The 24,826-nt window shown below is 46.1% G+C and overlaps 1 protein-coding gene across 1 annotated transcript in view; it reads right to left on the reverse strand.

The window, feature by feature from the left end:
- Positions 1-11,359: 11,359 nt before the first annotated feature.
- Prtg (protogenin) overlaps positions 11,360-24,826 on the reverse strand; it is a 96,433-nt gene continuing 82,966 nt past the window's right edge. The window contains exons 16-20 of the mRNA XM_021637973.2: positions 18,291-18,473; positions 17,095-17,215; positions 15,545-15,707; positions 12,722-12,826; positions 11,360-11,823 (exon numbers count right to left, since the gene is read on the reverse strand). Coding sequence (XP_021493648.1) covers positions 11,455-11,823; positions 12,722-12,826; positions 15,545-15,707; positions 17,095-17,215; positions 18,291-18,473 — 941 coding nt within the window. The 3' untranslated portion in view covers positions 11,360-11,454. The remainder of the gene's footprint in view (positions 11,824-12,721; positions 12,827-15,544; positions 15,708-17,094; positions 17,216-18,290; positions 18,474-24,826) is intronic.

The following is a 24,826-nucleotide window of genomic DNA, read 5'->3' on the forward strand; positions in this document are numbered from 1 at the left end:
TCACTGAGAGACCTTGTCCAAAGACCAGGCAGAGGAGCCCGAGAGGCGGACCTCTGGTTAAGAGCTGCTTTTACAGACAGATGACTGGGATTCTACAACCATCCATTAATCCAACGCCAGGAGACCCAGTGTTCGCTGCTGGGCTCTTCCGATACTAGGCCCAGACATGGTACTCATACATACATACATACATACAGCCATACATCATACATACAGACAAACACTCGGAGATATAAAATAACTTAAAAAAAAAAAAAAAAAAAAGCTGGGCTTGGTAGCCCTTATCTTTACTCCTCACACTCAGTAGGCTAATCTCTGTGAATTCAGGGCCAGCCTGGTCTACATAGTGAGTTCCAGGACAGCATGGGCCATATACTGAGACCCTGCCTCAAGGAAAAAAAAAAACAAAACAAAACAAAAAACAAAACAACACAAAAAACAAAAACAAAAAAAACACTAAACTAAAGCAGAGAAAAAACTAAGCCCTGGGAAACAAACATTGCTGTTCCTGGCCCTGGGACTGCTCCTTCCAGATGCAGCTTTGAATCCCCTCCCTTCCCCCCTTCCCCCCCCCCCCCGCCCCCGCCCTGGGCTTCACTGTGCTTTGATCCATGAGCCTGAATTAACCCTTCCTTTCTCAAGTTGCTTTTGTCAGGACATTTTATCACAGCAGCAGCACTAACCAGGGCAGCACCTAATGCAGCTTGTGCAGGAGGAAGGATCCCTATAGCCTGAGGGCCTCTTAAAGGCCTCCTCATGCTGTCACAGTGGCACCTGAACTGCGCTGAGATGCTATCCGGGGCGTGAGTGAGGGCCTCGCACACTGAGGGGGAGCAGAGGAGTTCAGGGAGCTGTACAAAGTGACGACGAGGATGACATCATTGCCTGAGGTACCGGCCGTGGGCTTGCCGCCAGCCTTGTCTTCGTGAGACTGGACACTGGCAGAGAAAACTGTGGTGGTGACTTCAGATGAAGGCAGGCTTGGTTTTGACCGCCTCGGGCCGGCGGTTGGGAGGTTCAGGTTACAGGAAGATAAACACGATGAACTCATTCTACGTGAGGTCATACAAATGCCAGTGCCTGGAGTTGGGGGGAGGTGAACGTCTACACTGGGTATTTATAAGTTATTGTGTATCAACACTGTATAATGACCTCAAATTCAGTGGCTTGAACAACCGTTTAGTTGCTTAGGATTCTGTGGACAGGCCATCCGTGCTGGACTCCGATACAATGGCTCTTTGTAGCCGCACAGGGTGACTCGGGGAATTTGTGTTCAGTTGGTGGCCCAAGGCCTTACTTTCTGGGTTTGAGCAGGTGGGACGAGCAAGCGTCATAACTGGGCCGTGGGGTAGCATCCAGCCCCATAGTCTGTCTGGGCTCTTTCAGGCGATACTGTTTGTGAGGTTTGCAAGAGCGCAAAGGGAGGGCAAACCCTACCATTGCAAGCATTTTTCCAAGTCTTGGCTTGTGTCTCATTGTTTAAATTATTTGGTCAGTTCTAGACCTGCTGTTGGAGGGGATTAACACACAGACACAAAAAAAGGCAGAACAAATTGGGACCGTCACTCAAAACATACACATGTCCTTCTCCCTGAGACTCGTGGGGATGGGGAGGGGAGACAGGAAGACATGGGGCTTTTTACACAAACAACTCTCCACACCTCCATGTGGGTCACCTTCTTCTACTCTCCTTCACCTGGGAAATGTCAGATCCCAATGAAGAGTTGTCACTATGCCTCAGCACAGCTACGGAGCCAGCAGCTCGGACACACACCTTTCAATGTCAAAGGGGAGCTGAAGTTGCCTCATACTGATCCAGCCTACGCTGACTCGGAGAGAGCTGTCGGTTTATCAGGGTCTAGAATGACCCAGGAGACAAGCCTCGGGCAGCTGTGAGGAATGATTAGGTGCCCATCTTCTCCAGGGGCAGCGTGGTCCTAGTTCCTGGGGCCTTGGACTGAATCAGGAGAAAGGGAGCCGGGCTCCGGCTTGTCTCTCTGCTTCCTCACTGAGGACTCGATGTGACTGGGTGCCCCCTGCACCTCGAAGGATGATGATGCTCAGCCCATGAGCCACAACTCACCCTTCTTCCTTAAGCTGGTTAGGGATTTTGCTACAGCAAAGATAAGTCACCATTGCAGGTTCTTTCCCCCCTGCCCGGTCACTCTCCTTACATCTCCAATACGCTGTAATTCCTTTCAGAGACATCCTTTCACCTCTGTCGTCAAATCCATGAGACTCAGCCACGAGTTCCAGAGTCCATTTTTATCGCATCTCTTCTTCAGAGCGATGCAAGAAAGTAAACAGGCCCCACTGTTTAGAAAGACAAACTCAGTGATCTTGGACCAACCCGAGGGCTACAGACACACATGAAGAGTCACCCAGAGCCAACCAGGAATAGAATTCAGACCAACACATGTCTTCAAGGTGGAGACCAAGAAACCTATAAAGGAAATTAAGAGGAAACAGAACGTTGCAAAGCAGATTGTAAGGGGGATCAAGAGAGGAGTCATACCCTGTACAACCACACCCCAGGGTGGGCCTCATGGTCAGGAGTGGCTGGCAAACACAACATGGACTCAGCGGTTTTGAGTGTGCTTTTTTTCGATTGTTACAGATTGGTATTTTTTTTTCATCCTTCCTTTCTATGTGACCAATATGGTGGTCACATAGGGGTCGTGCCTCGCTGTGCTGTGTTTTACAGCAGTAGGAGAAGGCAGGCTTTTTTCAGGGTATAAATACTCCCAGCATAGGCAGATTTCCGCCTGAGAAAACGTTTTTAAGAATGAGTGAGCAAGATGCACAAATACTTGTGAATGAAGCACAGCAAGTCAGAACTAGGTAAGAAAACAGGGCGAGGCTTAGGGTGAAAACAATACTCTTAATATGGGACGCTTGGTATTTTATAAAAATCCCTTTTAAGAGTCAGACAGTGTGCCAATTTTAAGCCCTTAAACGCCTATTTTCATGATTCATCCATGTCGTATATGTATCAACATTTCACTTCTTGGGGAGTTGAGTAATACAAATAGATTTCCATGCACCCCAGGCTGTTGCCCAGGCGGAGGATGACCTTGAACTCAACATCCCCCACCTCCCAAATGCCGGGATTATGGGCGTGGGGATTCAGGAGTCAATTCTCTCTTCCACTGTGTGGGTCCCAGGGATTGAACTCAGGTCTTTAGATGGCAGCAATCGCCGCTACCCACTGAGCCATCTCATCAGCCCCTGTATTTACCCTAACACATGTATTTGAGCTATATTTCTAGGTATCCGTTTACCGTACCCATGTGTTCTCAGTCTTTCTTTCTGCATATGCTGAGTCACAGCTCTGGGCTGGTGTTTTCATTCAGTCCAGTTGTTTTATTCTCATTTTGATGTTTAAACTTGTAAGTTATTTAGAAGTGTTTACAAATTTCCAAATGTCTAACATTTTTTCTTTTCATGATTAGCCTTTCATCTCATTACCTTGGAATTAAAGAACATGGCCTGAAGGATATTCACTCTGATACCTGTTTAGATTTCCATCAAGGGGAATCCTGTGAGCTCTGACATGTGGATTTTGGGGTGGGGAGGTGGCTCAGCAGTTAAGAGTGTATACTGTCCTTACGGAGAATCCAACTTTCAATCTCAGAACCTACAACTAGGCAGCTCACAACCACTTAACTCTAGGGCATCCAATGCCTCTGTGGGAACCTGCATAGAAGAGCGTGCGCATGCATATAAGTGTGTGTGTGTGTGGCTCACAACTATCTCTAGCCCCAGTTCCAGGGGATCCGATACTCTCTTCTCAGCTCTGCAGGCACCAGGCACACACATGGTACACAGAACACACATAGAAACAAAATACTCAGACACACAAAATAAATAAAATTTTTAAAATGAAATAAATAATAGGTGTGTAGAAGCTTATGAACTCAAAGTTGAGTTAATGCAAAGAGAAAATGTGATACCTTTTATTATCATTTTTATTTTTTATTGATGCATTCTCTTTTTCTATGTATGGATATTTTGCCTATGTGCATGTGTGTGCCTAGTGCTCACTGAAATCAGAAGAGGGCACCAGATCTCTTGGAACTGGAATTACAGTTAGTTTGTGAGCTGCCATGTGGGTGCTGGGAACCGGACCCGGGTTCTCTGCAAGAGCAGCATGTGCTCTTAACCACTGAACCATCTCTCCAAGCCATATTTCATTATTTTTAAGTGTGTGTGTGTGTGCACGCACATCCGTGCGCATGAGTACAATTCCATCACTGTACTGTGGAGGTCAGAGGACGATTCTGTGCAGTCATTTTTCTGTTTCAACCTTTACCTGGGTTCTGGTATGAAACTCAGGTCATAGAAAGTGTTTTGCCCACTGAGCCAGCTCTCCAGCTCCAGCCGTTCTTCACCTGCCGCCCACAGGGTTTCTCTGTGTAGCCCTGGCGTTCCTGGAACTCGCTCTGTAGACCAGGCTGGCCTAGAGCTCAAAGATCCTCCTGTCTCTGTCTCCTGAGTGCTGGGACTAAAGGCTTGCGCCACCAATGTCCAGCTCTTTCTGGGAAGGGTTTCGGGCTCCTTTTCTTATTCCACACTTCCATACTAATATCTTCTTCAGCTGGAGTCCATGCTTTGAGTACCTGAACATACCCACAGCCTTTGGGTCACCTACTAGTTACTTCCTGAATGCTCACCAATCAACAGGAATGGGAAGGGTGTATGTTCTTGCTGCTACTCAGTAAATGCCACGTGTTTACAATTCTTAGAAGGAGGCCTTAAGCAGGAGTACACAATAAATCACCCCACCTAACTATTGTATAGACCGCAGGATTTTTATATATGTTTAGTTATTTATTCCCTTTACATCCCGATCATGGCTCCCTCCCTCCTCTCCTCCTGGTCTCACCCTCTCACCCTCTTTGGACTGCAGGTTTTTATTCTCTAGTCTCCAAAGAAGAAATACATTCGCCTTTGTTTTTTAACTAAGGAAAAAGTTTTATTTGTTTAAACTGTGCAATCAATCAGTATGTAGACAGCAGTTTTTATAAACATTTTGGCATTTAAACTTTTATTCATTTTTGGCATGACTTGTAGGGTTGAATATAAACTTCCCGGGATGGGGGGTGTGGGGTACTAAAAAAAAAATACTATCATGCTAGGAAAAGAAAACAAACCCACATTATTAAACAACAACAACAAAAATACGCTTTAAGAAGACATTTTAAAAAATACATTCAATATCAAGGCAAACATTCACCTTCTTCCTGTGATGGAGTCTGCAGAGCTGGCCCCCTGAGTCAAGAAGAAATCGAATGTAGCTCAGCTCCACAGGCCACCAGGAAGCCAGCAAATGCTGCCCTTACAAGGAAGCAGAGAGTGGCAGGACCCAGAGCACCCACTACATAAAATAACTTAACTGGCTCCCACACTTCATTAAATTCACATCTTTGAAATAGAAAAAAAAAAACAAAACCTACACACACAGACATAAACTTTTGTCCAACGACAGTAACAGACAGACAGATTTTCTTAATGCATCTCCTAAACTCTACCAAGTGGCTGAGGCAATGTCTGTGTTCAGGCTTATCTCTAGGAAGGATTTTTAGTGTGGGGATGGAACAGATAATACAGAATGTGGCAGATACGAAACACGATGACACCAGGCAATGAAAAGCAGTTCTGTTTTGTTTTTTTCAAAGACAGTTCTATAGGTAAATAAGTAATATTTTTTTTAAGACTGTAAGTCAAGAATGCATTTCTCTGTCATAAATTATACATGAGACAGAAACTTGAGGGAGCCTGTAAAACGCTGCAGATTACAGTGGGAGAAAAGCTGGAGGATACAAGGGAAGAGTTCCCTTCTTAAAAATGAGGAGAGGTGGGGGCGGGGGCTCACCTTTGATCTCAGAGGCTCCTGCAGGTCTGGGAGGCCAGGGTCAGCTAGCTTGTCCGTACTCAGCTTCTCGCCCTGGCAATCACCTATGATGGAAACAGCTCTAGCTCCTCTTTTGAAGCCATGCTGAACACTAGGGAAGAATTAGAAGCTGCCCTTCAACAGTGAGAGAGGGCCAGCCTTGAACCGACCCAGCAATCAGAACAAACTAGAGCTTTGGGGTCCAAAACATCCCAGAAAAGGATAGCTGAAAGATGAAGCAGGTGAAAAAGACTGGAGGACCTGAGGAGACAGACAGGCTGACATAGTGAGGAGAGGCAAGGACGAGGGAGACCTTCAGAGTTGCCCAAGCAGAGGGCCGAATGTCCATGGCTGCAGAAGTGAAGGCAGAAACCAGGCTGCAAGGCAGGGAGGCTGTGCCCACCAACGGGCTTTGGAAAGAACACAGAATGAATCTGCCTTGTCCTGTTGGTGTATCCAGGATCCCTAATGTGTAGGGCCCTTTCCTCAGCCCTCTCCAGACACATGATCGCCCAAGAGAGAAAAACGGTTTTCAAAACTTCCTCATGAAGTCCCACACAACAGGAGACAAGCATTTGAGAGATGTCCCCCATGAAAACATAGACGGGACTAGAGGAGCTAGGAAGTGGGTGGAGCTTGTTTCCAGAAACGCTTCCAGTAGCACTGTCTTTGAGGGCTTCGTGGACCGACTTAACGCGTGCTTTCAGCAAAGTACAGGTCTTTGACATTTTAAAGGTCTCCACGGGGCAAGCGAACCTCTTGAAAACCTAGTACCATGTTACTCAGAGAGGAATCCCACAGAATTGATGGGTCCTACTACAGCAGGGAAAAATGATGGCCACCCACAGAAGTCCACAGAGAAATCCCTAGAATTTCATGGATCTTACAATTCACGCCAAAGGAAACTTGGCAGACGTGGTTCATCTAAGGACAGCCTCTTGGATGACGAAGGCCAGAATAAGCTAACCATGAGTACTTAAAACTGAAGAACTTTTCTTCCCTGGGGCAGAGAGAGGAGAGGGGGAGGGGCGATGTTGCTGGTTCTGGAAACAAACAAACAAACAACCCAAATTCAGTCTTTAAAAGCTGAAAAAGAGAAGGGGCCTTCCCTCAGGCCTCAGGAGGAATGCAGCCCCATCAAAACCTTCATTTTAGCCCATGGCTGGGCTGGTGGCACACCCCTACAATCTCAGTGTGTGAGAAGATGAGGCAGGAGGATCCCGCTGGTTCAAAGCCAATTCCAGGGTTTCACAGCAGGAGACTGCCTCAAAAAGAAAAAAAATAAAGTTCTGACCTACAGAGCTCTAAGATAATTGTGTGTTGCTGTCTGCAGACACTAAATTAGTGACAGCTTGTTAGAGAAAACTCCAAGAAAATCAATATGGTGCCCGCCTTCCGAAAAAGCCTGTAACACATACATTGCATTAGCCTCTGAACTTGTATCCTGAGCACGAAGCAACCCAGCACAGAATCTATGGCTGCCTTCTAAACACAAACAACCCTCACGATTAGATGAACGGCTGTGGATGGTGGTCTCCAGAACCCACTGCTCTGTGCTCACAGACCACAGCAGTGATTTTCTGACTTCTACCAAAGCAATTTTCTCAGGGACACATGCAGTGAATGCTCAGGAAGAAACTCTTGCAGAATACAGGGTTGGCCTCAGGTAACAGCTTTTTAAAATACAGTTCAAATTCTCCTTCCACACCTGGTATTCAACATGGACATCGCAAATGAAGTGAACCACGAATCGCAACAGCTACTGACTGAGCCATGTATGGGGACGTTTCCTAAAACGATCCCCCGAACCCTTGGCTGACTACAGAGATCAGGCAGGCCTGGAGTGCACAGAGATCCGGCTGCTGCAGCTCATTAAAGGAGTACAGCATGCCAGCCTCCGACGACACGAAGAACTGTTTCCAGTGGCGTCTTCCTAAGGACTTGAGCAGTGTTGCCAAGTCACCGACTCTGAGACTTTAAAAAAAAATTTTTTTTTCAGAAGGCCTTCAGACACCCCAGTCATTGCCACATTGCTGGCGCCGCTCATGTTTGGGGTAAAGGCCAGAAAGAGCATGTCAATAGCATCTGAATCCCCTGATACTTTTCAAAATGTCATTTAGTGGATGAATCCGTCTTTTATAAATCTTGAGATTCTGTGAAAACTCCATTTTGTATCCAGGTTTCCATTCGAGACTGAAATCCCAGCTCCCTTGATACAGTGAAAACCTTACAACTTAGAAACCATATTTGAACCACAGCACTGCCCACCCAAACAGTAGCATGTTTAATTTGCTTTCCTCAGGCTGCCTGAATAACCAGAGGATGACTCGATGCAGGAATGCAGAATGCACAGGCTGGTTTAGGGGTTCCCACAGTACCCCTTCACGGAGGAGCCTGATGTCACAGCCATGGGGCCTTATGAAAGCATCACACCATTTAGCCAAAACATCTCCATGGCTGGAGCAGCACATTTCATGGAAAAAGCTTTGGGATGCCGTGGACACGGGCGAGGTTCTGGAGAGATGGTTCGTTAACATAAAACAACAAACAACAGTTCAATGTACAGCTAAATGTCCCTATTTTCAGAAGTAACCTTAAATATCTTTGGTTTTTAATTTCTTTTTAATTTGCTGATATAAAGTACTCGAATAAAAAAAAACACTGATAAATACCAATATAACTGTATTGCCTTTAACTATGTAAACTTAGCCGTTTGATAGTTTCTTTTTGCCACTAAAGCTAGATCCCCTATCTGCTTCTAAATATATTTATTTTAAATCTGCTCATCTTTACTTACAGGCTAACCTATATATTTTAATGGTCTTTGGTATGAAAATACTGATGAGCAGTATATTGTAATATTTGACATTAAAAATGACAGGCAGGTTATCACCACTTCCAGCAAACACATTTTTGGACAATGAAACAGTTACCAATTTGCATATCGGCTTATTTGGAGTTGAAAAACGAAGAGGTAATGAGAAAGAAGTGATAACCTTCACACTTCAGCTAGAATTTCATACTTCAAATAAGTCTTTGCTTTCACCAAGCCAAAAGCATTTGTTGAACATTAAACACCTTATTCCATCAGATCAAAATATTTAAAGATTCTTTTTCTCTCCAACAAGCAACTTCAACAATTTAAATACATTAATACCATAGATCTGAAGATTTCTTTACTTGCTGAAGGGAAAAAAAAATCCTACAGTTGAAATACTTTTTAACCATCTGCTGGCAAGGAAATTACAACATTTTATTTTGAACGCTCTGGTGACAATAAGGTAGTAGTTAATGTCACTAGTCTAATTAATGTAACTATCAATACAAACCCTACAGTTTGGGTTAGAATTGACTTCCATTTGAGTCTATTTATAGCCGTTTCTAGTGAATTCTATTTAAGGTAATTATAATAGAAAGTTCGCTGTCTACTGGGAATTCTTTGGTAACAGGATTGACAGAAAAGTCTGTATAAAAGTTTTTTTTTTTTTTTTTTAAATGAACTAGCGAATTGTTATAAGCCGAAGGCTTAGTCATCAATAAACAGCGCACTTTCTTCCGGGACGACGTCTGTCCCTCACGCCCTTTCAGACGATCCAAATGTGTGCGGGCCTAAACCTGAGGTTCCACCTTCACATTCCGCTTGCTTTTGAAGGCTGAGAGCCACCGATCCCGCGGACCTCTCCGCTGTAGACGCCGAGAGAAGCTGGCCCACCTACCGAGCCAACCACCACCCTACCCTGTCAGTGCACCTGCCCATGCGGCATGAGCTCAAGAGTAACACCAAGTCCCTGAGTACAGGAAAGAACAACAACACTCGAATAACTTTAAAAAGGAGGTAGTATAAACAGGAGCGCGAAGGCGGGCGGGGAAAGCCACTTTTCTCGCCTCCGACTGTTCACCTAAAGCTCTGCTTTCTCTCTTTTTTTCTTTTTTTTCCCACATTTTCCGTCGAAGAAGCCCACAATGAAAGGGACAGAGCTGCGCTTAGAAGTGGCGGCTGGCATAGTCTGTTTGTTGGCTTCCAAGCACATCCAATTTGGCACAAAACTTGGAATCACAATGAAAAACTGTTGGTAGAGTCATTGCCATAAATGTCACCGGGGTGATTCCCCAGCAGAATTCCCTTGACTTTAGAACTCCATTTGACGGGTCCCTGTCCGTGCCTGGAGAGAGGGACAGCTTCAAAGGAAAACCCACAGGGGGTTCTTCTTTTAAGATGTGATTCAAAAGCCATTTCCAAAAAAAAAAAAAAAAAAAACGTGGGGAGGGCAAAACCCATGATTTTAAATGGCTAAGGATGTCCCTCTCAGCACCTCATGGATGAGGCGGTCTGCTCTACTGGGCTGATTTCAAACCAGGCAGAAGATGAATTCACTCCCAGAGTTAGTGGGGTACAAAGCCAAGAGCTCAGCCGCTGGGGCGCCGAGGAGCAACAGCGCCAGGTAAACCTGCACTCCAAAAAGAGAACAACTCCAGCAAGGTGCCAGATAGCAAAACAGCTATCGGTAATATCCAAGCTTTTTTTTTTTAAGGCAAATTTTTGGTACCCTTTTTCCTAAACATCTTCATGAATATTAAAAAGGTATAAGGCAAACAATTTCATAATATATATTGGAAGGCACTGCTATCATGAAAAATCTCAAGTTCATCTTACTCTCTACCAGTTCGCTCATCTTCATTCTTAATATTTAATGACATTTCTTCGCCCCATTTGAAGCCAAACTGAAATAAAAAAAAAAAAAATCCACTTTTCTACACTGTGTTTTGCAGCTAGGTCCGGAAGCTCTGAGGATGTTTCACAAGAGACAGCGCAGCCTTGGCTGACTGTGGGACCAAGGGAAAGGTGGCCTTTGCAGGCTGCAGGCAGACTGGAGCCAAGTTCTGCCCTGCTGCCCCAAACCCAACAGCTTTGCAAGGGCATGATCCCTGAGATGCTACGGGATGGTCTTCTCCCGAGAGATGTTTTTGTTTCATGCATTCAAACAAATTAGTCCCATACTTTCTCCTCACAGCCAGAGGTGTTAGCATTGTCCAAATCATGCAGGTGTCACAGTTCTTTAAAAAAAGAAAGAAAGAAAGAAAGAAAGAAAGAAAGAAAGAAAGAAAGAAAGAAAGAAAGAAAGAAAGAAAGAAAGAGAGCTTCAGATCAACATTCTTCCTCACCCACCCATCGGACTCCTTCAGTCACACACACATCACACACACACACAACGGACACACAGCGTCACTAGGAAGTCCCGCTGGCTACGTCGCCGAGAGAAGCCAGCACAGTTGTCTTCAGAGTCCGCCAACAGCAAACTGAGGTAGCTATTCAGCAGAGGGCGCAGGCAGTCTTCCCTCTGCTCCAGTGATACATCTTAGAATCCAGTCAAGCATCTTGACTGCCCTTTTCACATTGTTGACAATTGAAACATTCAAAATCCGTGAGCTTAAAAAAATAATTAAAAAACAAAAAAAAAAAACAATAAACAGTAAGACATCAAGATTTTCACAAAAGGCTTTGGCTCCCTGTTCATTGTCCTTCGAACAGATGCTTGCTGTGAATACCTGAGTATGGCTCTCTAGATGGGGAAGCCCTGTGGGGCTGAGGGGCCCTGCTCAGGCGGCAGGGGTTCTGCAGGGTCCCCCCGATTCTTCAGCGGAGCAGCCCCATCAGACTCGCCACCCACGAGGGAATCCAACACGGGGGGTGTGCTGCTGATGACAGAGGCCAGGTGTATCTCATCATTGGACTCATGGGAGAACCTTCCAGAATCCCCTGTCTCATGGCTGCCCTCACTGTTTGCTGAATGCTCAGTGTCAAGGGTAGCCCCGAAAGGTCTTGGGAAGCTGGTGGTCTGGCCTGGGGAGCTGGGGGAGTCTTCATCACTGATCAGCACTGTGGTGCCTGGCTGGTAAAAGCAGACGGCCTGAGGGAATCTTCTTTGGGTCTAGGCAAAAACAGATAAGGCAGCCATGAGATGGCAGATAGTTCAAGCTCCTGGACAAAGGGTCATCGTCGTGTTAGGCAGCCTTTAATCCCAGCACCCAGGAGGCAAACAGGCAAATTGCCTAGTTCAAGGTGAACCTGGTCTACAGAGCTAGTGCCAGGACAGCCAAGGCTGCACAAAGAAACCCCATCTTGGTAAAAACAGAAAAAAAAAAAAAAAAAAAAAAAAAAGTCCCCATGGTCAATGGACTGTTTGGGCCAGAGGTTCCCGGGATGGCTAGGAGATCATATATTGCAGGTCTCCGAACCCACATCAGGTGATTCACAGTCATCTGTAACCTCCAGCTCCAGGTGGGCCATACCCACGTGCTACAGCCACACAGACAGGCATACACACATAATTAAAAACAAACAAACAAACAAAACAACAACAAACCTTTAAAAAACAAGCCAGACAGTGGCAATGCACACCTTTAACCCTAGCACTTGGGGAGACAGAGGCAGACCGATCTCTGTGAGTTCAAGGCCAGCCTAGTCTACAGAGCAAGTTCCAGGACAGCCAAGGCTACACAGAGAAACCCTGCCTCAAAAAAAAAAAAAAAAAAAAAAAAAAAAAAAAAATCAAACAAACCAAAACCCCAAACCAAACCAAAACCCTTGGTTATTTGGCTACAAGCTTCTCACGTCCTTCTCTCTTTTATTTTCACTGTCCTCACACCCACTGAAAAACCCCATCTCTGATTACTATCCCAACTGTCCTTCTGGCTGCCCCTCATCACAGCTCCCCACAGTCAGAACAGAACCAGGTCCGTGGAAAACCCTTCATTTGTGTTTTCCTTGTCTTTCTAATTACCAATGTAATTAGACTGTAACTGATTCTCCTCATGTGAGCGGATCACCTGTTCAACTTTGATCTTCTTGGTGTCTTGGAAAAAAAGCCACTTTTTCTTAGTGTTGTTTTTGATTACAGGACCATAGCTATTGATGATGAGGTCAGTCCCTCCCTGAGGAGACAGAAAGGGAAAATTTCTCAGTATCAGGAGAGGTCATTGAGAGAAGTGCACATAGATGGTAAATGTCCACAGAAGACAACAGTCACAGACAGTGACTCTCCTACACAGGACAGAACACATTCAGGACCTTAGTTTATGACCAAAACCGTATCGGGGGTGGGGGAGTGGAGTGATGGCGGAGAGCACTGGCTGCTCTCCCAGAAGACCCGGGTTTGATTCCCCAGCACCCACAGAGTGGCTCCCGACTATTCCTAACTCACACACACACACACACACACACCCCGTATGCACAGACATGTGTGCAGACCAAACACCCACCTATATACATCACAAGAAAAAAAAAATGTCAGGTTTATTCTTTTGCGTTTCTTTTTAAGACCAGGTCTTCCTTTGTAGCCCGTGCTGGCCTAGAACTCATATTCTTCAGCCTCCTGTGTGTTAATGGGTGACAGGATCGCGTTACCTCACCTAGCTTGCTTTACTCTGTACCCACCCCCCTAGCATGCCCCTCCCTCTATGCGCCTATTTAAAATTGCTTCCTACTCCTTATTAAAACCTCTGAGCATGCGGAGCTATGTGGCATAAAGGATAATGCTGACAAAAAAAGTTTTTTTTGTTACAGCAAACAGAAGTATGAAATTATGATGAGATGTTAATGATTATTTGTGCGTTTATTTGTTCATTCTATTCTTCACTCAGCCTTTTTTGCATGGCTGAAATGTTTTAGTAGCAGGGGAGAGGAACAATGTCCTGGACCCACATTTATCCAGAAGTGGGGCATCACCTGCAGGCCAACCCAGGGGACTCATCAGTTTCTGGTTGCTCTTTGTCTCTTGGGTTTTAGATTCTGCTTTTTTTCCTCCCCATCCTCTCTTTCACTCTCTCCCCATGTCTTCTTTTTTTGTATCTGCTACAAAGCTGATAATAACAGAACCACTATATATCCTAGTGTTTAGAAGTGTGGATCCTAGGGCGGGGACAAGGCCCATTTGTACAGTGCTTGCCTAGTATGGAGGCAGCTCTGGGCCTGACCCCCAGAACGCTATCAACCAGGGGTGGAGGTGCAAGCCTGTGATCCCAGAACTCAAGAGGCAGAGATGGAGGCTGAGGAATCAGGAGTTCAAAGCTAGTTTTGTCTACACAGTGAATTTGAGGCCAGTCTGGGTTGCATGCCTTGAGGGAAAAGAAAAGAAAAAAAAATAATAACAAAACCCTTTAGATTTTAATGTCTTACGTTAATTTGAAATTAGTTGAATGGGGTTTGATTAATTATTTTTATTAAATTAAAGCTGAGACAGGCTGCAAACAATACAAATGCAACAGCAGAAACCGATTCTACATGCAACACTGTGCTGGAGATGACTGCACCGTGTCTGTTAAACGACTGAATGAAATTAACATAAACCTCTGGGCAGGCAGAATGGCTCAGCAGGAGAAAGGCCTGAATTTAATCCTCAGAATCCACACAGTGGAAGGAAAGAAGCAACGACCCCAGGCTGTCCTCTGACCTCCACCAACGCCACCAACACCAAAAACACAAAACAAAGAACTGCAAACGAGTTACTGTTAATTCCACTAAGTCTTTAAAATGTTTTAGTCACTGTAAACTTCAGGAAAGGGTCCTCGAGGGACGGCTTCTAACTGGAACAATCCTTTTCCATGTGGGGTTGTCTAGAGAGTAAGTAGTTCAGCTCTGCAGGACACGGGTGGCAGCTGCTTCAGCATCATCTTTTCTAAGAATCTTTCAGCATTTAGAAAACTTTTTTTTTTTTCTTTTTTGCTGGGGTGATGGCCATGTACCCGAAGCTGTGGGTGTGCCTGACACATGTCACACTTCTTATAGAGCTACTCTAAGAATGTGATGAGGCAGAGCACAGTTCGTTTCCATAATGCGCATCGTAAGCCTTGGCAAAGGCAAGAGGCAGCATCCTCTGGTGACAGTTCCTTGTAATTTTCTACTTTCCTTGGGCCATCAAGGGAAGGCTCTTCAGGTGTCTATGCAGATCTTTTTAAATTTTTATTTCATATTTACAAGTGTTTTGTCTGCATGTATGTATGTATGGATGGATGGATGAATAAATGCCACGTGCCCGAGGTGGTCAGAAGAGGAAGTCAGATCCCTGGAAAGTGGAGTTGAGGTGATTTTGAGCCACCGTGTGAATTCTGGGAATGGAACCTGGGTCTTCTGGAAGAGCAGAAAATGCTGAGCCATCTCTCCAGCCCTGATCTTTCTTATTTTAAAACAATGTTCTTTGGAGGCTAAGAGCACAGGCTATATTCTCTCAAATTCCCACATGTCAGCTCATGACCACTTATAACTCCAGTTACAAACGCTCTGATACCCTCCTCTGCCTTCCTTGGGCACTGGGCACAGTCGTGAGACACAGATATACATGCAGGCAAAACACTCATACATATAAAATATTTATATAACAGTAAATCTTTAAAAAAAAAACTTGTGTGTGTTCTGAGCATTGATTCAGACAATCATCAACCTCAGGATAAAATAATCCTGCCTCAGGGGGCCTGTCTGTCCTCCTCACTTCCTGTCTCTTCCATCCTTTGTTCTTTCACGTGTCCTCACCATCTCCCCCCAGACTGTGGCTGAATTATATAACTATAATCGACAGGAGAATGTCCATTCACACACTGAACACAGTGTCCTGGCAAGTTAATGTCACCCAAGCAGAGAAGCGCTGCCCAGCGAACCTTCGCATCGATGAAGCTGGGGGGCAGCACAGGTACCAAGGGCTCCTGATTCTCTGTCGCTCTCTCCAGGTTCTTCCCCAGGTTACTCCCCGCTGCCCCAGAGGCACTGGCTCGGGACAGCGGCTGGCTTCCGTTCTGTGCTGTCTTAGAGGCAGATGACTTCCTGAAATAGTGATCAAAGGAAAGCCTTCTCATCTCAGTGAGCAAGAGCAAGTGTACCAAATCAGAACTTTTTGTTGGAGACAGTGACTTGCATATCTCACACTGGCCTCAAAACTGCAGCCAAAAAAAATGACACTGAATTTACTTTTTTTTTTTTTGCTTTTTCAATGTTTACGTTAATTTATTTGTTTGCACATACATGCACAAGTAAAAGTCAAAGGACAACTAGCAAGGCTGTTCACCCCTACCATGTGGGTGCCGAGGACTGACCTCTGGGTCAGACTCGTGAGCCTTTAGTCACCAAGCCACCCTGAAGGCCCCTGACCTTGAATATCTGATCCTCCTGCTTCTACCTTGCTGGTGCTACCATGAGAGGTGCATAAAACCACAGCTGGCTTTGTGCAGTGCAGGGGATTGAACCCGGGGCTTCATGATGCTAGCTGAGTAACTATTAACGGAGCCAGCTCCTTAGCTCCCGGGATTTGAAACAACGGGGTTCTTCGGTGCCTGTGTCTCAAATACTCTGGAAGCTAAATGCTGGATCTTTAACTTTCTCACTGTTGCAGTGTCTGCCTTGCCCCACAGCTGAGAGCTAACACATCTCTATTTACTCCGTTACTCTCAGTCCAATATGCGATCCCAGTCATTCCGGGCCTCTCTTGGTGACCCAGGCACATCTGGGAATCAGGAGGGGTCTTCTCGGGAAGGGGTGTGCTGGATCAAGGGTGCCATGAAAACGGACCCAAAAGCAAAAGCATACAAACATACAGGAATGCAGAAAACAAATCCCCACTTAGGGATTTTCACTGGCACAGCATTTTTTTTTTCCCCAAGTGGCTGGAAAATGATCTCAGTATAAATTCAGCACATTCCAAGCTGTTAAAAAAAAAAAAAAAAAAAAAAAAAAAACAAAAAACCTGGAACATAGTGTTCATTTTAAGGAAGAAAATAACCCAGTTATTCTACAAGGCACTTGATTTCAATTCATTTCCTGCAGCCCCTGTCACTTGAATGTCTTTTAACCATCGAAGCATCTCTTTCCATACGTGTGTGTGTGTGTGTGTGTGTGGCATGCATGTACATTTACATGCATGTGGAGAGCTGAGGTTGGCCCAGGTGTCTTCCTCGATTAGTTCCCACCTCACACTTGAGGCGGAATCTCTCACTGAGCCTGGAGCTCGCCATTTCCGTTAGGCTGGCTGTTAAGTTGCAGGGATTTTTCTACCTTTGCCTCTTTAAATCTGGAATGATAGGCAGGCACCACGCCCACCTGGCACCTCTGTGGGTTCTGGGATCTTTGGCTCTCACACTTGGCACAGCAAACACTTTACCTGTAAGCCATTGGCCCCTCGGGCCCTTTAGCGGCATCTCTAGCAAGGGCAACACACCTGGCTTTGCTTCGGTATATCAAGATGAGGACACAGATGAGGATACAGGTCAAGGCTATGCCAACGCCCACTGCGATGCCCGTCATTGACTTCTGGTCCAGGTGGTAGTAGCCTGAATGAACTAGAACAGAAGCACATTTATTCAATCGGAAGAAACAAAGGCGTCCCACACATCACAGTTCCCATAGCTGCTTTTCTACAGTGTGCCTTTATCTCGCAGGGAGAGTTTTAACACTACATCCAAATAGAGAAGTCATGAGTTGATTTCTGCCAGTGATTACAGAAGGCAGTTCAGTTTCCGATACTGAAGACTGAGAGCACATTCAGACAGATACTACTATATCAAACAGTGAACACCGGTCTAGAATTTATTGACTTCTAAAGGTAGTCCTTTTATTTTTATGTCTGTGTGCAGTGCCAACAGAGACCAGAAGGTGGCGTCAGGTCTCCCTGAAGCTGGAACCAAATTCTGGTCCCCTGCAAAGGCTGAGCGCTCTCAATTGATTTCATTTCTCTACACCCTGAGCAAAGGAACTGACAAACAAGGAAGAGACTGCTCTCCTCTTCCCTGATGGTAAGGGCTATTGGAGCTACCTCCCTCCTGTTCTTAATTCTGTCTGTCTGTCCTTCTTGCCTTCTCCCACACCAAATAACTAATCTGTGGCTCTCAGGCTGCTTGAAGCTGTTCCTCACTTCTCCACAGAAAAGAGACAGATCCCCAGGGGCCAGCGGCTCCCTTTAGACCAGGTAGACCTAAGAGGAGTGAGGTAGAGAGGCTGGTTAGCCATGTTTTCCCCACTCTCGACTATTGTTCTGGATAAAAACAAACTTCTCTCCAGAAGAACTGTTTTTTCTTAATGGAAGCCAGGTTTGTCCTGGCCCTGGTACCACAACCACCTCTGCTGTTGGTTTCCTCGGAACCTGCCAGGACGCTCCCGCCCACAAGCCTGCCACCGATCCAGCCCATTGGCTGCACAGCTGGGGACGCAGCTGTGGGCACAGTGGTCTGGGGCTGAAAGTTCACTCTGAGGTGATTTCCCGCTGCCTTCCCGGCCTACAGAAGAGAGCCACGCAGTTTAGTGACCTCAGAACTCCACCGGCGACAACTCAGCAAACCAAGTTCAGGTTCTGTGGGAGCTGAGATAAGGGAATGAAAAGACAAAAAAGCACCCCAGTGACAGTGGCAAGATGCAGACCTTTGGCCTCGGAAGGATCCAAACGCTTGGGCCTCTGGTTGGATTCGGAAGGGTCCTTGGGGAGGACGGCCAGCTCCACAGAGTTTGAGAAGGGCCCTTCTCCCACCTCGTTGGCGGCGGATATCTTGATGATGTAGACATTTCCGGCCACCAGGTTTTCCAGCAGAGCCATGGTTATGGCCCCTAGAGACACACCACAGACAAGTCAACTCTCACAGCCGCGCAAACAGGGATCACATGTCTGTAGCTTTTTTCCCAGGGTCTGGAGAGAAGGCTCAGCCATGGAGAACATCTGCTCATCTGTTGGAAGGCGTGGGGGGCCGGTTCCCAGCACCTACATCACGCAGCTCACCTGTAACTCCAGCTCCAAGGGGTCTACCGCCTCTGCCAGACTCCACAGCACCCACCCCCACATGCAGCATGCATACACACGTAAATAAAAACAGAAGTACATCCGTCCTAACTACAGAAGTGGCTATTTTCATTGTGGGTCATTTGCAAAGCAGAAAGGTATAGTTACAGTGATAATGCCATTGCTGACATTTTAATTATTTGTGTGCGAATGTACAAACGAGATTTTTTTTTTCTCTTTGGTGTGGTGCTGGCATTGAACCCAGGTCCTTGTGCATGCTCAACACACTCTGAGCCACATTCCACACCTCAGGTACATGCTTGCCTCATGCACTTTTATATCTTAACGTATTCCCTTAACATCATCCCACACATATACAAACATCCCATAAAGGCCTCCGTATTAGAATTTTCGGAGGTATTTCTGTTTGCTTGTTTTCAAATATTTGTTTTATGAACATGTGTGTGTGTGGAGGTGGGGTGAAGGGCATGCGAATGGAGCCCTTCAGATGCTGGAAGGGGCACCTGATCCCCCCCAGCTGGAGCTCCAGGCCCTTCTGAGCAGCCGAGGTCCAGGTTCTGGGCACTGGCTCTGGTCGGCTACAGAACAGTATGTTTTCTTCACCACTGAGCCATCTCTCCAGCCTTGGAAGGAATTTTGAGTTTACACTTGTATTTCAAGTGTATGCAGGTTTACTTTATACTGTTTACTCATACTGTATATGCTTATATAAAGTTTTATTCCTTATATACGCACGACATTAAGAACACTGAATTGTGGACATCTCAACACATACAGAAAGCATATGTACACACATCAGGCACACGCAATGAGCCCAGGACCAAGGCTCTGGGAAACCCTGTCTTGAAAACAAACAAACAAACAAACAACAAAAATTCAGTGTCAGGAAAAAGATTCCAGCGGAAGGCCAATCTTTCTTTCCTAATTATAATTGTTTCAACCTCTTAGCTTAGCATCTGTTTTAGATTCCCTGTTCTTCCTTCTTAAACAAGAACAGGGACAAGGGAAATAAATGGCTTAGCAGTTAAGAGTATGTGCAGCGCATTCAGAGGGCTGAGTTAAAGTAAAAAAGATACTTATTTCTTATTATTTCTTTTTCCTATTTTTTAGTTTTTATTTTTACGTGTATGTGTGAACTCTTCTAACTAGGTGTTAAAATCCAGGGCACCCAATGCCCTCTTCTGGCCGCCACAGGCACCAGGCATGCTAGTGGTACACATGCAGGCAAAACACCCATACACATTAAAATAAAATCTAAAAGACAGTAAATAATAAAAACCATGTCTTTATTTTTGAACTTTAACTTAGCCCTCTGCAAGAGTGGTTCACAGTCTTTTAGCTGCCATGCTCAGTGGCTCACAACCACGGGAAGCTCCGGCTCCAGGGGTCAGGCTCTGGTCTCTGAGGGCAGCTGCACTCATCTGCACACAGCTAAACACACACACACACTTAAAAGTAATTTAAGCTGGACAGAGTAGTGCATAGCTTCAGTCCCAGCACTCAGGAGGCAGAGGCAGGTGGATCTCTGTGAGTTCCAGGCCAGCCTGGTCTACACAGAGAAACCCTGCCTTGAAAATCCAAAACTCTTTTAAGTGAGAAAGAACACAAACATTTCCCCAATGTGGAGTCTTTCAGGAGCTGATTATCATGTTTCTAAAACAAAAGCACAGGTTTCCATGGGAACCGCAGAGGCTGAGGAGCCCTCACGGGTTAACTCTTTTTACAACGTTCATTACACGTTGAGCGCGTGCCGTACGTGTGCGGCTGCTCGTGCGCGTGCGGCTGCTCGTGCGCTGGCATGCGCGTGGAGCTCGGAGGGCAGCTCGCAGCCGCCTTCCCTTCTTCCACCGTGTGGGTCGTGGGGACTGAACTCGGGATTTCAGGCCTAGCGGCAGGCGCCTTTAGCCACTAAGATATCACCTCAACCCAGGTTAATCCACAAGGTGACCAGGCCCAGGCCAGCAAGACGCTCAGCGCCTAGAAATGATTGCAACCACACCCCAAACCCTGACTTTGATGCCTGGGACCCACACGGTGGAAGAACTGACTCCCCATAGGGTGTCCACGTGCCACAGTGGAAGTCAGACCCCAAAATAAATAAAAATGTTAAAATAAATAAATAAATAAAAGCTGTCTGCGCTCCTCCGCCTGAGACCTGCTCCTCTCTGAAGGCAAACCTCATTTGAATTCACAAATGGTTAAGCCTCTGTGGGTGTCTTCTCTGTGAGGGCCCCTGAAGATTCCTGTTTGAACCCTGCTGCTTCTCTCGGCATTTTAAATATTTCCCTCTAAGAGAGTCCACCGTAAGGCTGTCACAGAACTGCCCAGTGCATGGGGACACCCAGCCCTCCTGGTGTGGGGAGGGGACTGTCCTCCTTTCCTCCTCGTGCAGAGGGTTTCCTGCAGGCAACTGCAGAGCCGGGGCTGGCTTCTCCAGAGTGATAACTAGGGTCTCCCTCACCGAGCAAGGGGAGTGTGGGCCATGCTACAACAGGCCAGGCCCTGACCCAGAGGCCAGCCTCCGGGTTACAGGATATCAGGTGGCCCGGCCACCAGCGGCCGTGCCAGGAGCCCAACAGGACTTGTTTTCATGTTCTCTGGTTTCCACTTGGCCTGAAGAGAAGGCGAGTTCCTGGAGTAACGCAACTGCTAAATAAACACACCCAGAAGCCCTATTTAGAAGCAGGAAGAGTCTGTACTGTGCACCTTGGAAATAGGCAGATGGGTTACAAAACAGCGATGTACCGTGAGAGGTTAAAATTAGCCGAGGACCACCCTGATTTCCTCACAGGTGGAGACGAAAATAGAGCTCCTATTCTATCACTGAATACATTTAATGTTTCAAAATGTTTAGCAAAACTTACCACTACGAGAAGCAAATTTTTTTGTTTTGTTTTGTTTTTCGAGACAGGGTTTCTCTGTGTAGCCTTGGCTGTCCTGGACTCGCTTTGTAGACCAGGCTGGCCTGGAACTCACTATGTGGGTCATGACCCTGAGCTGCTGATCCTCCTGCCTCCACATCTCAAGTGCTGAGATACAGGTGAACGCTACTGTGATTGGTTTTAGCATCCAACCAGCTGGGCTATATCCCCAGCCCAATGAATTTAAATTCTCTAAGCGAATGAGGACATCTTCTTTCTGTCCATTAAAAATTACTTCAGAGCTGGGGGCGGTGGCGCACGCCTGTAGCACTCAGGGAGGCAGAGGCAGGAGGATCTCCTTGGGTTGGAGGCCAGCCTGGTCTGCAAAGCGAGTCCAGGACAGCCAAGGCTACACAGAGAAACCCTGTCTCGAAAAACCAAACCCCAAAAAAAGACGTCAGTTACTAAATAAATAAGTAAATGGTCCATCCTGTTGGCCCTCTACTACAGATTGATTCTAAAAAAAAAAAAAAAAAAAAAATTAAATTCTTGGTCTATTTGGAATTAAATATGAACACAAATATGTGTAAATTTGTTATAAGTTAAAGATTATCAGCTAGGCAGATCTTCAAGTTCAAGGCCAGCCTGGTCTACAGAGCTAGTTCTAGGACAGCCAGGGCTACCTAGAGAAAACCTGCTTCAAAAAGATGAAAAAATAAATATATTATCAGATATGAGAAAATCCTTATTTCCCCGTGTTTTCCTACACTCTTGCCTTTCTAAAACAGCTACGTTCAGATACAAAAGCCAGTTTTCCATTTTAGGTTGGTCTCTACTCCAAGCTGCGCTCCTTGCTTTTAAAGTAATTGTAGGTAAGTTGACTCCTTCATATTTTCTCTCTCAAATACAAAACTTAATTGTTCTTTCTTACACCATTTACTTCTCTCCCAGCCATGGCATTAACTCTGAAGAAAGCTCTCTACATTTAACAAATGACAAAAAGCTTCTCACAGGAACGTTCCTGAAAATCTCACCAAGCGGCACAAGGATCATGTTTTTCTGCACATAATTACGTAGTTAGGAGGGTTTGCAAAAGCCTGCAATTACCATGCGAGTCTCCACAGAGCCAAAAATGAGGTAAGATGTTCATTTCTGAGCTTCCCAAATTCCTGAATGGGTCAATTTGGAAACAGGCAGAGGAAAGTATTGTTTCCTTTTAGGAAGGTAGGTAAGAAGGAAGAATTCAAATCTACAGCTCGAGGGACTCCTGATTAATATTTATGGCACCTCATTAAATCAGGTTTGTCATTTGGTCACGTGTTGTGTCAATAAACCATCTAGGAAATGGGAGACCGAAATTGAATTGCGGTAGGGGGCGGAGAGATGGCTCCTGGGTTTGAAAACGTTGCTCTTCTAGAGGACCCAATTCAATTTCAGCACCCATGTCAGGCAGCTTCCTCCATGCTCTCCTCTGACCTCCTTAATCATACCTACTGCCACTCCCCGCTCCTGCCAAATGTTTATTTTATTTGGTTTTTCGAGACAAGGTTTCTCTGCGTAGCCCTGGCTGTCCTGAACTCACTGTAGACCAGGCTGGCCTCGAACTCAGAGATCCACCTGCCTCTGCCTCCCCGGTGCTGGGATCAAAGGTGTGCGCCCCCATCGCCTGGCTTTATTTGTATTTTTAAAGAACATAAACTGGATTATGATAATAAGGAAGCCCCAGTGAGGTCTAGTCACACCTCTGGGCGGCCCTGACTCTCCTGCTCAGGGTCGGCCACGTGACTTACCGTACCTGCCGGGACACCAGTGAACACAAAGGTGACTCGCCAAGCTCGCTAACACTCTGTTTCTGGAGGCGTATCCTCCCCTCCCAGGCTCCACGTCCCCCTCCTCACTGCTTCTAGGCTCCCCATCCCTCTCAGAACCAAGGTTCACAGAATCAGTGGGAAAACGCAACAACTGCTCGAAGCTCCAGAGCGCTCTGCGAGGCTGCAAGCGACACCTGACCAACACAGCGCCATGTAACTGCCAGGTCCTTACGACGCCCAAGTCTCCTCAGTGGCCAGTTACTACTTAGCGGGGCTCTTGAGAGCAGAAAACATGGATCTACAACCATAGCAGCTCACAGCGCTGGAGCGGTGGCTCAGCAGCTCTGAGCACTGGCTGCTCCTGCAGAGGACCTAGGGTCCTTTCCTAGGACCCACACGGAGCCTCCAAACTCCGTTTCTAAGAAATCTGGCGCCCCCTTCTGGTGCACGTGAGGAATTGCGCTCATATGCACAAACCCACAGTTACGCATACTTAAAAATAAAACTTAAATCTTTAAAAAAGGCCGGATGATGGTGGCGCACACCTTTAATCCCAGCACTCAGGAGGCAGAGGCAGGTGGATATCTGTGAGTTCAAGGCCAGCCTGGTCTACAGAGTGAGTCCAGGACAGCCAGGGCTACACAAAGAAACCCTGCCTTAAAAAACTAAAACAAACAAAAAAAGTGGGGTTGGGTAGGGCTGAAGAGATGGATCAGGGGTTAAGAGCAATGGCTGCTCTTCCAAAGGATACAGGTTTAACTCCTACCAGCCACATGACAGCTCACAACTGTGTGTAACTCCAGTTTCCAGGGCATATGGCACACTCACATAGACATACATTCAGGCAAAATGTACATGAATGTGCCAATGCACATAAAATAAAAATTGATAAAAATTTTTAAGTCATTTATTTATGTTCCCTAGGGTGTTCTGCCTGCATGTACGTCTGTGTGAGGGCGTCAGACCCCAGGGAACTGGAGTTAGGGACAGCAGTGAGCTGCCTTGTGGGCACTGGGAATTGAACCTGGGTCCTCTGGAAGAGCAGTCACCGTTCTTAACCACTGAGCCATTTCTCCAACCCCTAAAAACCTTTTTTTTTTTTTAATTACAAACTTAAGCTTTTGTTTTTTTTTCCCCATGAGATAGGCGTGGGCTGGCCACAGGACTGTAATTTTTCTTCCACATCTCAAAAGCACCAGGGTTACAGATGTGGCCCACTACCCTGAAGCCTTAAACTTGTAGTTGCTTGGCAAATGTTTCCAGCACGTGTAAATTAAGGGCATGCCAAAATAACACCCCCTCCATCTAAAGTACCATACGGAACGTGCTCGGACGGGACACTTCAGCTTTTGTAAAGAACGTAACGCAAAAAGCGCGTGGCGAGAACGGAGTTTGGTAATCTAGTATTCCTCAGCTGAAGGCAGACCAATGCTTACAAGCCTTCACCGTGTTCCTACGCCCTAATCAGGTTTTCTCTGTACTTGAGAAAAC

The sequence above is a fragment of the Meriones unguiculatus genome, chromosome 6 (assembly GCF_030254825.1).
Source record: "Meriones unguiculatus strain TT.TT164.6M chromosome 6, Bangor_MerUng_6.1, whole genome shotgun sequence".
NCBI classification, from domain to species: Eukaryota; Metazoa; Chordata; class Mammalia; order Rodentia; family Muridae; genus Meriones; species Meriones unguiculatus.